Here is a 15,165-nt window from a genome sequence, read left to right as displayed (position 1 = left end):
GATTCCCTCTCTACCACCGAGAAAAAGGGCCCCTCATCTCTCCAATCATAAGTTATTGCTAAACACAGTGCCCCCTCCCTTGAGATAAGCGCCCTGTAAGGCCGCACCTTTGGCACTGTCCCAATGCAGGGAGGTTTCGATGAGGATGGCTCAACCAGCGAAATCAAAGATATTGAAAAGGGACCTCAGATCAACAAACTCTGTTGAACTAGCTGCCCACTGTAAATCTGCCCTCTCCTTCCAAGCTGACTTGGTTGAGGTAGTCACTCACCGACTCCTAAAATTGTACTATCTCCAACATCATAGATGACATTGCTCCATTACAACAAAAAAATGCCTCAACAAAAACACGGAGCACCGCAACCCTAGGGCAGTTGAACATCCCTGGTGGCCGAATCCCTCCAAGGACAAACTAAAACTACTTAGAGATGTTAGGAGCCTCTACAACAACGAAATCAAGAGTGCTAAGGCTGACTACTTTAGACTCCAACTGGATCAAGCAGCTAACTGCCCCAAGAAACTTTTCGAATTGGTCAAACAGCAATCTGTTGTAGGTACAAACCACTCTGACCCTGGTGGCAGCCCACCCTCATGCGACGAACTTGCTGCTTTTTTCAGTGAGAAATTAAGACTCATCTCCATTGACCTCACCTCTAAGAAGGCTCTATTGCCTTCCTATAGGGCCGCATCACCTAATGACATCTTAGAAAAGCGCAAATCTACCAGCGTGAACACCAAGAACAATGCGTCTAGGGGCACCTTTACCCCATTTAGTGAAAAAGACATCAACAAGATTTGTCAGAATATCAACCCATCCAACCACTTCAGTGACCCCTTGCCCCCGGCCATCTTCAATGAAATCAAGAATATACTCATCCCCACCTGGACAAGGATTGTAAATGCTTCTTTATCACAAGGCACAGTCCCCGAATGCCTAAAAGCAGCTCAGGTATCACCTGTACTAAAAATAACTAACGCAAACAAAGCGGATTTCAATAACTTTCACCCTATCTCCAACATACCCACCATAGCGAAACTCCTAGAAAAATGCGTACAATCCCAACTTTGTGCTCACATGGAGAATTATCTACTCCTGGATCAGCATCAATCTGGCTTTCCGAAGGGGCACAGCACCGAATCAGCTCTCACTCAAGTTATGGATGACATTTTAAAAATGCTTGACCAAAATGAATCCTGCCTCCTGATCCTCCTCAACCTTTTCTCCGCATTCAACACGGTTAATCATGACAAACTCCTATCCATTCTGAAAAATAGGATGCATTTTTCTGGTCAGGTTCTACAATGGTTCTCATCCTTCTTCCACCACAGATCTCAAAGAGTCGAGGCAAACCACTCTCTCTCTCAACCCTCTCCAGTACTCATGGGGGTCCCCCAGGCTCCGCCATATCTCCTACCCTCTTCAACCTTTTCTTGGAACAATTAGCTAGCTCACTAAATTCCACGAACATTCTCTTCCATATGTATGCCGACAACACACAACTCTATTTAAAAATCTCATCCCCGGAAAACATCATCTCACTCAACACTACCCTAACGTCTACTCAAAACTGGTTAACTGAGATCCATCTCCTGCTCAACACTTCCGAAAAGGAATTCCTGCTCCTCTCCCCTTCGAACCACATCCCCAAGCTAGACCTATGGATGAACCACCACACTGCTTTCAACTGCACTCCTCTCATCATAGACTCAGCCAAATCTCTCGGAGTCACCATGGACAAGCACCTGAATATGAAAAATCATATCAGCAATGTGTGTGAGGGAGCATACTACTTGATAATGACACTCAGAAATATCAAACCTTTCCTTCCACAAAATGATTTCAAGCAGGTGGTCCAAACGCTTGTCTTTCCAAGGCTAGACTACGGCAGCGATACCCTCTGTGGCCTTCCCAAATACACCCTGGCTCCACTATATAACTGAACGCTGCGGCTAGACTGGTTACAGGCCCCAAAATAAACAAGCACATATCCCCAGTCCTAAAATCCCTAAAATGGTTGCCCTACGAAGCGCGAATTCAGTTAGAGATTGCCGTTCTGGCGCACAAAGCCATTCACTTCAAAATTCCCAGTTACCTTGCCCAAAAACTTGAACTATCCTGTGGTGTATGAGCCTCAAGAAGCGCCAATACTTTCCTCTTGAAACCACTCATCTTTAGCAAAAAGAGAACTTGTCACCGAGCCTTCTCTGGCGCTGTCCCAAAGATATGGAACTCTCTTCCACCGGAAGTGTGCATAATCTCCTCAACAACAGCGTTCAAATTGGAAGCCAAAAGATTCCTAATGAATATATTCCTACCTTAATTTGGCTAGGCTCACCTGATCGAAGACATTGTTACTACTACCATTGTACTATCATTTGATACTGCTCTTCTTTACCGCATACTGTGACCCCCTTCGTTGCCCACTTATACCCGTTTATTGTACTACCCTCTAGGGTGCATTTGTCCTGCAATCTGTGATCATTCCTGTTTTTCTACTGCTACTTGATGTCAATATTGCATTTATATCCTTCCTTCCATCCTAATGTAAAGCGCTCTGATATCATTCGGGATCTTGTTCACGCTATATATAACTTTATAAATAAAAAAATAAATACACTAATAGCCCACCCCCCCGGTCCTCTAATGCTCAGGCCTAGATGGAATATCTTCGACCTCAGAGACCGAAAACCCAGACACAGAACAAGAACACATGGAAAACACATGAACTTACAACAGCCCACATATCAGAAGCTCAATGCCCCTTTTCTCCACTGATCCCCACTGAAAGGTTCAGCTACACCACTTCTTCCACTGCAGACCCATATGGTCACTACTATAAATACTAATGATAATGGTAAACTAAGTGAATGTAATACTTTGATGTGTTCATAGATTCTTAATTCATTCCTTCAAAGCTGCATTTTAAAAACTTGTGAAACTAAATAAAAGCTTTAGAAAATACAAAACACATGTGCGCCAAGCAGAAGAATTGTGCTTGTGCTGTTGGTAGAAAACCCATAAATATTTTATGTAATTCCTATATTTGAAGTTACAATAAGGTTATGATACAATACCTCAGTAGTAGACAATATTTTATCATTTACCGTATTTTTATCTTTTATCTTCCTGGGTATGTCCAGAGAGATGACATCATAAGTTTCATCATGACCAATCGGTAGATCTTCTTACTGATATCTTTTCAAACTCTTCAACACTGATCACAAAATCCCCCACAGAAAAAATATAAATATAACCTTTCCCAAGAGGTTCTCTTCCACTTCTGACCTCTAACACACCTTTCATTGTTAAGGACAATTCTCAAAAGAGTAGTAGCTAATCAGTCTGATCTCCACAAACATAACATAACTAATAAGCATGGGATTTGGTTCTCCAGTGGTATAGACAATGCCACCATCCAAACAGCAAATGATTTTCTTTCAATCGTTAATGTTTGCAACATTCACTCTTAGAGCTGCTTGACCAGTCAGTAGCCTCTAGTACCATTGTCCTCCAGAAATTGAAGTTCCCGAACAGTCACCATGGATTAGTGGGTCACACAGACTGGCAGATGACTTATTAAATAGTTGTAATACTTTATTCGATAACACAGTATCATAAAAGTAAATACAATTTACAATTTCATCACGAAGGGTAAAATAGATAAAACAAGTTCCAAAATACAAAAGCGAAGCAGCAAGTTAAAAAACGAATTATAATACACATCGGTAGTAAAAACAAGTTCAGTCTGATTTGTTCCAGGGCTAGAAAGTGCTAATTAATAGAGTGCTAGTTGATATAACAACACAGTTATACCACTTGGTATCCTACCCCATTCTCAGTTGAGCAAGCTTTGTTCGTATTTGCCATGCTTTCCCCAGAAATGTTGCAACTCCTCAGATTACCATCATAGATGTAGTGTCTGTTGTTAGAATGCGGAGAGCCACTGAATATTGCCTTGTTCCCAGTTCTCTACAAACTGGCCTTAGCCATCTTCTTCTGGGCCCCCTGTACGCCCTACAGGCAAACAAGAAGTGAGCTAGAGACTCAGTGGGATTAACATACCCCGGGCAGGTAGCTTGATGGTGAGAGAAGTCTCTCCAGCTTCTAGTAAAGACATTCAGGGGTAGGGTTCCATACCTCAATTTCAAAAACAAAGTTCTGTCTCTTGGGTTTCTAATGAAATCCAGAAAAAGCCCCCCTTTAGATTGTTCAAGTCTCTCGCTTGCATCCACTCCCTATAGAGTTTCTTGATGATTTCCTTTGGGCTGGTGACTGAGAGATCCACTCTTCACTTAGCCCGAAATTGAACACCAGATCCCTCAATTTTTTTAGCCAGCCAATCTTTATTGGAGAGTTCAAAGTAATAAGATCATCAAGGACTGCCGCATAGTTGACAAGCTCCGGTGTCCTTTTAAGACGTACCCAATAAAGTAGAGGCCGAAGGCCAACAATGTCTTTTAAAGAGCGGCGACCCATGTCATGGAGTAATGGTTTTAAGAGAGTGGAAGTAGGGAGACACACTAGCTCTCTCAGAAACGTATTCTCTGCTTTAACTAAATCTGGGACTCTGTCGAAGCCACACAGTTCTGACCCGTAGGTTGCAGCTGCCAGGGCCTTACCATCGTAGACTGCTAAAGCAGGGCAAATGGGTCTACTGGAGGTCGCACAATGATCTCTAGAGATAGCTCCCGCCACTCTGTTAAGGCTTAAAAGCATTTTAGCTACGTGGGAGTCCCACTTCATTTTACGGTTTAACTTGACTACCAAGTAGTCAAAGGCTTCCACTTCCTCAAGTAAAATACCATTAAGGGAAACATTAATCCTCCTAACTTTCTTGCTGCTAGACAGCACCATTAGTTTAGTTTTAGTGGTGTTAATTGTGAGCCCACGTTCCTCACAGAAGCCACTAAACCTATGAGACCAGAGGGGTTTTGGACATTAGGAGGTTGTCGTCTGCAAAGAGGAGGGTCGGTATCTTTTCCCCTGCCAGGGTGGGGGCATCCACTGGGTCCTCCCTGAAATGGTCTGCCACCCCATTTATAAAGAGGGAGAACAAGGTGGGAGCCATCACACATCCCTGGTGGACCCCCCTCTGTACTGGTATTCTCTCAGTCAGTTCTCCTGCACTCCCCCATCTGATTCTCGCATAGGTGCCATCGTGTAATTTTTGGATTAACTCTAGGAGATATCGCGGTAGGCCCATGTCATGCAGCACCTTCCACAATTTAACTTGTGGTACAAGGTCAAAAGCAGTTTTAAGATCAATAAAGGCCAAATACAACTACCCCTTGCCAATGGACACAGTTTTCCAATATGTAGCTGTAAATCTGAAGACTTGGTCCATTGTACCTATTTTCTGCCTAAATCCTGTTTGTAGGTGCGTTAATATGTCTCCCTCCTCTAGCCAAACCACCATTCTGGAGATCAGAACCCTGCCAACCACCTTTTGGATTACATCAATTAAGCTTATTGTTCTGTAGTTGGCAGGGTTCTCTCTCGCCCCCTTCTTGTGTATTGCGACCACTTCCGCTCCTTTCCAGGAATCCGGGACTGAATGGCCCTGTAACAGGAGATTCATCAAATGTAAAATGAGGTTGGCCCAAACAATGGGGTCACGGAGAATTAGATCGCCAGGTAAACCATTCGGGCCAGCAGCCTTTCCAGGGGCTATGCTGTTAATGACTGCCTGAACCTCAGAGAGTGTAATGGGATCAACTAATTTAGGATCCATAGTCTCTGGCTCAGGATTTAGTTGGACAGCCGGTATTTGCTCTGCACCATCCTCACAACTATAAAGATTTAAAAAGTGGGAAAACCATTGTTGTTCGGTTACATTGTTTGGGACGGAGTCAGTTCCCCTTCTGGTTTGTTTATTTATTAGATCCCACAAGAGAGTTGAGTCTTTTAAAAAGGCTGCCTTCCTGAGTTCCTGCCAATGATCCTCCTCCCATTCCCCCTTTTGCAGATACCATGATATTTCTATATTCCTGTCTCGCTAACCTTACGGCCACAGGATCTTTTTTTCCGTAGGGCTATAGAGATGGCTTTTCTCCTTTCCCTGCATTCTGCGGTAAACCAGGGATGGCCACTTTTATATGCAAGATTTTTCCTACCTCTGGTCCCCTCAATTTTAAAATGGGAGCCGATGATATCTATAAAGGCCTTGTAAGATTCACTGAGATCAAACCCTGACATGGGATTGAGCATGGAATTAAAAAGGTAGAGTTCTACTGTCTTAGATGCCACCTGGAGAGATATACTAGACAGCGTTTCTTCCTGACATGCCACCTTATCCCATTTTAACCTACGATTGCAATTAGATGGAACTACTGCTTTTGTGGAAAGGTGAGGATTTATGGACTTCCCTTTAGCTTCCCATCTGATGCCAGCGCAAAGTGGATTGTGGTCACTATCGGGCATCTGTTTGACCTCCATATCTACTACATTCCCCCATAATCTTAAATCTAAGATGATATAATCAATGCGTGAGGGACTTATTAAATATCTTTCACATGATTTGTATTATGTACCTTTTCTTCTTGTTATCCAAAGCTGTAGCACTGCAGCTACCCTCCGAAGATTATTATTATTACAAAGCATTACAAGAATGCAAACAGTCCTTTAATATGATGATTACAAGCCATCCCTTTACCCCCATCAAGCTATGGCGCAACTTCTAAAAGTGGAAAGGACAATGAACCTGAACAGACTAAAAGGGTTGATTTATATGTTGGCGGACTGAGGTCTAGTTTGTAAGAGCAATGGAGTAAGTTACACATTCACTGTGATAGAGCCTCCGCTCACTAAATTAGGAAATTACCATCTCGGCAGTTCGTGTCAATGCTTTTTTTTATGTTGGAAACATGGCTCCGTCAACATAATGGAGCTGTCTATCAAGATTATTTAATTTTAATTTACAATAAGAAAAATACAAAGTGGAATTTTCTTTTTGAAAGTAAAAAAAAATGCCTACTTTGCCATGGGAGTTATCTCCCATGGGGAGGGGGGCATTAGACAGTTTACATTGACCTTTGCTGCCACGACTTTCCAGGCAGTGATGGGCATTGAATATGGGCCTGTATGTCTGCACATCTTAATTAGGTGGGATGGCAGAGATCAACCTCCGATGGCCCGATGGAATAAGGGCCATTGGCACCTGAGAGGATATCCAAATGGGCTAACAACATCCTATTTAGTGGCCGAACTAAATGCCCAAAATGCGGCCTCGCTGCAGCGGATTTGGAACTTATGCTGTTCTCTTGTCCTGTTTTATCTGAGTTTTGGTCTGCTTTGGACAACATTTTGAAACTGAAATTGAGTTCCCCTCCCTCCCTTACAGCACTCTCTGTATTACTTGAAATCCATATAATGCCTACTTCACAGCAATCTATAGTCACTATTGCACTATCGTGTGCCAAATTAGTGGTTGCATGCGCTTGGATCTCTCCTAAACCTCCACATATTATGGAATGGTGGACAAAGATCAAGGATATATATTCTATGGAATTGGCCTTGGCTAAACTAAGAGGCACTCGTTCTTTAATAAAATGTGATAAAATCTGGGGTACATTTATCATCTGAAAGGTTTTGGCATTTATTCTGATAAACTCACCTGCTAGGCTATTTGTTTCCTCTCTCGCTTATTATTGCCATGTTTTGTATTTGTTTTTACTGTTTCATTCTGCTATTTTGTCATTCTTCTTCCCTGTTTGTTATGTATTATGTATCATCTAATATGCATTTTACTTTTATTTTTCCTATGTACCGATTTATGAATAAAATATTTAAAATAAAAAAAAATAAAAAAAAGTAATAAGGGCCGTTGGAGTGGAGATGGAGTAACCTTCGCCATGGTTACACCAAAGGTCAGCCCACAATTAAATCGAGTGGGCAGATCATTATGTTGGTGGTAAGGATACTCCATTGCAAAGGAGTATTCCTACCACAAACCTATAAATCAGACTTGATCAATGCTGAGATATTATTACCTGCTCCATCTTCAGAAGGAAGCAGTCGATGAAGTCCCTCGGGCAGTTGGGATCCAGAGTGTCCTGATGTGCTTTAACACGTTCTGAAATGAAAGCCTTCACCTCGGTGATATGGTTTTTAATTTTATGGAATGGTCCGGGAAGACATTGCATGAGACGAGGAAAAGCGTTCAGCAGCTGTAAGAAGTAAAAAAAGGAAGCATCTCATTACAAGTTAATTCTGTGATCAGGATCTAGTCAGACAGATTACTTAATTTCCGACCTGACATAATTTAATAATCCCAGTGGTAGGGGGAATTTTCTGAAATATCCATTGAAGCATGAAAAATAATGGTTTGAACACGTTGTCAGAATAGGCCAAGAAAGATTATTCCTTATTTGCTTTTCCTGTTTTGTGTTCTTTTTCCTTATTCACGTTTCAGCCAACCACAATCTGTGATCTACATCATAGCTACTATCCTACATCACTACAGATATAGTACTTTGATCAAAGCAGCTGATATAAATGCACCCTCATTCGTTGTACAGTGATAAACTGTGTGTTTTGGCTAATATCACTTTGTCTGCTACAACTAACGTATTTAGAATTCGGATGGATGATTTGATCTTCTGTAGAAATAGGTGGGTTTAAGGTGTCTGATTATATGTTTAAAACTAAATGAATAAATAAGTACATTCATTATATTCTGAAAATGAATACAATGTTTAAATCTTACAATTATTGACCAAATACTCCTTTAACAACCAAAAAATCAGTAATGAGGGAAGGAAATCAAGCATATCATTATATAAACGTACCATCCTCAATAACCCAAATAAATACAATGAATAGAATTGCTGAACAATAATATTTATATACGGTTTGTGATATTAAAGAACTATACTTGTGTTATAAGTCCAATTAGTTCCACACGGCATATAGCCATTTAAACACTGGTTTAGTTCATCATCATAAACGTTATACTTTAAAAAAAACATATACGTACATGTTATAAAAACGTCAACTTACTGTTTGATGAAAACAAAATGATATATACATCTAAATCAAGTATCTTCAATAAGGTTCTATATAAAAAACAATATACGTTAAAAATACACTTAACATATATGCAATCTCCTCTAATATTCTCAGGGTCTATCCTGATACCCTTGTCATTAAGAAGTGCAATATTGATTCCCAAGCTCTTTCAAATAAATAAGGTGCGGCAAATAGAAGAGCAAACTCTAAAGTAGATCATATCCGACTGCAAATTGCAGCAAAAACGAATGTGTAGGAGAACATTGACTAAACCCATATTTCCTTAGTAGAGGTTTAATAAAAAAAGTTTTAAGGGCGTCATAAAAACAACAGAAAAACAAAGTGCGAGGTACCTTGTGTTGATGAAATTGTCACATGGACTACTAGATAATGCTCTTGCCCAGTTGTTATGTCTGTGAAAGGTGACCATGCGAGGAAATAGTTTAAGTCTAAATCTGTGTTGAGAGTCTACAATTTTGACCTATTATTGTTGTATGCCTTTTTTGGCGGTATAAATACAGATACAGTCCAACACTGTGTTTGTGTCTACCCAAAGTGAACCTCTCCTCTTCAGATAGCAGAAGACACATATGCTTTAGCTCTGCCTTTTCCACCCGAGGTAAGGTTTATGGGTTATCAAATAAGTATGGTCTTTCCAGCTTAGCACATAAAAGTTTTGATGTTCCCGAACCAAGGAATGGACAGTGCCCACCACCAAGCAGTCCTTCAGTATTAGTCTGATCAGAAAAGCCTGCTTGTTGCTCCGAACCTTGTGCTACAGAAGGAGTGGAAGAAGCCTACTAAGATCTTCAATGAAAAGCACACCCAATTCCCTGTGACACAGATAGGGCGAACACCTGGTGGGAAACGAAAGCAATCTACATAAACAGCTATTTTCAGATAACTGTGGCGTTGTTGCCTCTGCAGGTTCCCATATGCCCATACCAAATGAGGTAATCAAGAGACACTTTTCCTGGGAGATCGTGGTAAATAGTAATGATGAGCCCTTCACAAATTGGTCATTTGTTTAACGCCTTAACCGGTGCGGTGCGTTCCGTTGAGTGGGCGGGGCCATGTCACCCAACGGACGTGCGCAGCACTACAGAGGTAGTGCTCGCGACGGCCATTGGCCGACAGAAGCACGTAACAGGTTAAGATCAACACTGTTAAAATTGTATCAACAGCAGTTGCACGAGGTGATACTGCAGGCCTTAATAAAATATATTTTTTTGGTAGACCTTGAGATCCAGATGACATATAAACTTCACATAGGTATTCAATAAGGATTGCAGGGCTTTTGGAGAGTGAGCCATCAGCACCACATCATCCGCGCACAGGGGTGCTTTGACAGGGTGATGGCCAATCTGACACATGTTTCTGCACTTCCTCAACAACACCATCTGTAAGTTATTTATGTAAAGGGCAAAGAGGAAGGCTGCAAGTACTCAGCTATGCCTACCCACCCACTATCAATTTGGAACTCACTGGATTTATGATTGACTTATCCACCCCCACCTCCTCAATAAAGACCCATAACATGCTACTCAGGACTATAAGAGAGAGACTACTCGGAGCACTATTCCTTTTAGCATAAATACTGCTAAAATCCAGAACCCGTTCGTGGCCTGAAATAACCAATTCCAGGGAAGGTGCAAAATAAGGGTGTTCTGAAATTTGCTAAAATTCTGTGCCGCCTTTATCCTTACTAGCGGTCACTAGGCATCCAAGACATCATTTTTAATGCCATTCTTCTTATTATTAGTATATAGTTCCTTCTACACTCAGCTATCTCTGCCCATGACCTAACCTGTTTGCTTAGGGCTAGTTTTAGGCTGCTTGTGCTTTTAACCAGTTATTTCCAAACCAACCATTTGGCTTGGAAGACCGTACTGAAATGGACGATGTGCGTTTGTCCTTCATGTATCAAGAAATGTCTTTGAAGACCATCTTTACTTCTGAGTCATCCGAATTTTTATCCAGACAGATGCCTATATTGAGTTTAATAACTGCAACTGAATACATCAAGAACTCCTGGGACTAACCATGTTGCAGCTCATTCGAGGGCCCTTAGATCTCGTAAACCTATTCCCTTTGCCTATAAATGGGCGTATGGATGGTTCCTCCAGCAAAGTGGAAAATATCTCAATGCTTTAGGGATAAGAATCACTCAAGCAATAAATGTGGGTCCGGAAATTGTTAAGAATTGGGTTCATGTTTCCTATTGTCAGGATGAAGCCTATAGTTCTCTATCCTCCTCCGCCAATTTATGAAGCGTTAAATGAAGCCATCGTAGCATTTGCTTTATTTGCAAAAGCAAAATTGGATTTGGCGAGGTGGTGTGTGATCAAGTTCCCATAAATATCATGTTTTAAGTACATCAATTCATTACCCTCTGTATTGCAAAACCCATAAACTTATCTGGCTGGTAAGTTACTTAGATATACATTTAAATCTCCACCCTAAAAACAAGTAGAATTTGTGGCCTCTACTCTATATAAAGTAATTTAAATTTTGTCCAACGAGTGTAAGACACCTAATTTCACTGAATCATAAACATTATTATAAAAATAAGCAAAAATTATACGACTGCCTCTAGTGTGCTCTAATCCGATTATTTGGATAAAAGGGTTTCCCGACAAATACTTAAAAACTCACCCTTCTACCATGGTGGGGATATGGATGGAGAGACTTGCTTTAGCTCTCCTGGAAGTGGTGCGTACAGTGGGCATCATGAACCCATTAATATGCAAACAGTTGATAGACTATGTTTTTTGGATTCATAGAATTGGGAAACCTCCAATGCAGTTTTCCCAATCGTCATTGGTCATTTATTCTTGAGAATGGTCAAGCTTGAATAAAATAAAGTGCAGCTTATTCATGAAGCTCTCAGCTGTTACTCGCTCCTGCTTGATGCCAATTGAGTTCAAGCCTGAAACTGATAGGGCTGCGGGCTCTTGGTGAAATGCTCTAACATGTATCCCACACACCATCAAGCATGATCCTATAGGTATGTGGTCATCAGTCGATGCACAGAGACAAATGTTGTCAAATGTGCTGGATAAGTACTTCCGGTTCGGAGTTGGCAGCTAATGAGGCCTCAAGTCAGGCCTCGGTGCTGCAAATCTCCATGTGTAATGCCCTGCCCATAAAGGTGTAGAGAAAATTTGCATGGGTGTTTTTGGACTCATGCTTTAGCCAGAGCAGGGGTTTTCAGTTTGCTTTTACCTATTTGAGATGCACAACAAGAGACCTGGAGAGGTGGCCCAGCCCACCTCCTCCCAGCCTGGGCCACAAAAAGACAAGTCTTGCGCAATGGGAAGTAGGAGCACTCATTGTAGCAAGAAGTCACTTGTGCCCCACTTCCTCCTCTACCTGAAAAGCAACACGGATTCTGGTCTTGATAGTACTGAAACGGTGTCAGTTATTCTCAATAATACAGTGAAGTGTTTAGTTAATATATAAATAACTCTGAGTGCAGAAATAGGCATCTAATGAGCGAAAAGCTAAGCTGCACACAAGTACAGGGAGCTAGAGCAATTTGTAGCCACATCCCTGGGTGTGGTGTTGTCTATGCAGAGGCTGCTATAGGGTATTCATCTTCTCAGATGTGCAGATAACGTTATCAATCCCTCCTCTTAAGTTACATTCTCCATCCCATGGAGTGTGGAAGATAGAAGAAGGGATTGTGTCCTCTGCCTCACAGACAAATCCCTTTAACCATGTTGGCTGTTGCTACCTTTTGCACAAGGCCCCTTTGTGACCTAAAACATTGTGTGCCTGCGTGGAGCTGGGTAAAACTGTGTCCTGCCCTGTGCAGAAGAGTCTGGAAATTGTGCTTAAGTAATCACAAGATTTTGCTTGAGCTCTTGCAGCATTTAGCCAAAGTCACAAGGTGCAGCAGCCATCGTGGGTAGAACCATCTAATAAAAGGTAGCCATGCCCACTCCAACCATCAGGCAATGTTGCTTTTGTTCCAGAGCTGTTGCACTAAGGAATAGCATCTTGCAGTGATTTCACCTTTGAGAAGTCTTCAAATGGAAGTCAGCAATTGAAGAAAGCACTGTACAAGTATCAGGGCTACTGTTATACCTGAAAAACTTTGAGTGGTCTTCCTCCACCTTTTACACTACCTCCACATATTTGCTGGCCTCGTTTTTGCTTATATCAGGACTCTGTGCACTTACCACTGCTAAGCAGTGCTCTCTCCCCTAAACATGGTAATATTGGATCATCTCCAATTGGCATACTTGATTTACTAATAAGTCCCTAGTAGAGTGGTACTACATGTGCCAGGGCCTGTCAATTAAATACTACTAGTGGGTCTGCAGCACAAATTGTGCCACCTACTTACATAGCCCTTAAACCATGTATCGGACCTGCCATTACAGAGCCTGTGTGTGCAGTTTACACTGCCATGTCGACCTGTCAAAATAAACCTTCAGCAAGGCCTAAACCTTCCCTTATTAAATATAAGCATACAATTAATACATTTAAGGTAGGCCCTTGACAACCCTGAAGGCAGGGTGCAATGTATTTTTTTTAAAAGGCAGGTCATTGACTTTTAATTTTTATTTCAAGATAAAGAAAAACTCTTTCATTCGTTTTTCACTACAACAACGCCTATATCTCCCATAGGATAACATTAGCATTATCTTTTTACATTTTATGAATAATTTATAAAGTCAGAAAATATAACTGGTTCAAGTTTGGTGTCTCTGGAATCAAAATTTAAAATCCAAACTTATGGTGAAGTCGGATGGTAAATTGCAATTCTGAAAATGCCACATTGATGAAGTTGTATTTAATGAACAAAGGAAACCCTACTCACACAGAATCAGGGCATTTGACATATACAGGAAAAAAAAACAACGGTTCTGGTTGGGAAATACAAAAATGTTTGATAATAATTAAGCACGATGGCTTGTAGAGTATGCGGAAAGAGAGACACTCATAATAAAATGCAATCAGGAAACCAAATACTTTTACGAATTGTGCTCACTGTACTATGTGAAAACAGAACCAAAACACTTTGAGAGACAAAAATATGACATACAACAAGGTTTCTTAATACAAGGAAGCGACCAGTATCAATTAAACATTAATGATTAAATAGTTTTATTATTATTTCACAAAAACTGGATATTATTCGTTTTTATTTATTTATTTCATTTTTATAGTGGAGAGGTTTGGTGCAGCGGCCAGGGCAGGTGACTTCCGAGCACAGTGTTCACGGTTCGATCCCGGCTCCGGCGGCAGCTCAGCACCATGTGACTCTGGGCAATAGCTCACTTAATTTCCACGACGGCCCCCAGTGCCTTGGGACCCGTACGGGTGAGTAGTTTGCGTTTTACAAATACGGATTGACATTTACATATTTAAGTCATTGATGTTTCGACCCCACTGTTATTTGGAGGTTCTCATCAGGATCTGACAATGAGGGACACCTGCAACACAATAATGAAAAGCAACTGAGCAGAGTTATAGAAGAGACCTAAGAAAATTAAGGAGTAGGAAACCTCTACTACCTGAAAAATCTCAACATTCTGCAGACTTAGTGGGTGGGGTGCACATAAAACCCATAGATGAAAGGGGAAACGTACTCACATGGAAATGGAGACACAGAATTAGATTCTAGAAATGATCACTTGGAATATGATCTGTTCATTAACGTTGTGTCTTACCCCAGTGAGGGGAAGTGGCGGGGATAAATCCTGCAGAATGTAGAAGGGCACACGCTAGTTATTGGGAGCAGTGGAGACAATCGATCAATGCCTCCAACTGCTGCTTAAAAAGTTAAAAGGAATGATGTTTGCCTTGTGCTAAAAGGAAGGAGAGAGTGGCCCAAAATGTGCACATCCGACGTGTATGCACTCAACCGAACAAGGTCATATCGTCAGTTGCTTTGTGCGTCATAGCTAGACACAAATCCAGGAAGCACCAAAATCCAATGCACGTCACAAGATTAAGTGACTGTGCCCCGTAATCTGGATTACCTTCAGGGCCTGCCTCCAGTGCCAAATGCTGTGAGTACACGGTCATCTTCCACAAGCTAGTTATAGCGTGGAATGACGTGATGACAGGGGCGTAGCTAGAGCTTGTGGCGCCCGGGGCTACCCCTCAGGTTGCCGCCCCTTGTGGGGGGGGGGGGGGAGGGGGAG

General features: G+C 41.5%; 1 protein-coding gene across 1 annotated transcript in view; it reads right to left on the bottom strand.

Annotated features, from left to right (window-relative positions):
* The window catches only part of LOC147692392 (cytochrome P450 2G1-like), a 647,292-nt gene that overhangs the window by 285,375 nt on the left and 346,752 nt on the right, over positions 1 to 15,165 (bottom strand). The window contains exon 5 of the mRNA XM_086938615.1: positions 7,990 to 8,166. Within this exon, the coding sequence (XP_086794741.1) occupies positions 7,990 to 8,166 (177 nt within the window). The remainder of the gene's footprint in view (positions 1 to 7,989; positions 8,167 to 15,165) is intronic.

The sequence above is a fragment of the Lissotriton vulgaris genome, chromosome 9 (genome assembly GCF_964263255.1).
Source record: "Lissotriton vulgaris chromosome 9, aLisVul1.2, whole genome shotgun sequence".
Taxonomy (NCBI): Eukaryota; Metazoa; Chordata; class Amphibia; order Caudata; family Salamandridae; genus Lissotriton; species Lissotriton vulgaris.
Note: the sequence above shows the minus strand (reverse complement) of the source record. Positions and strands in the feature narration are given on the sequence as shown.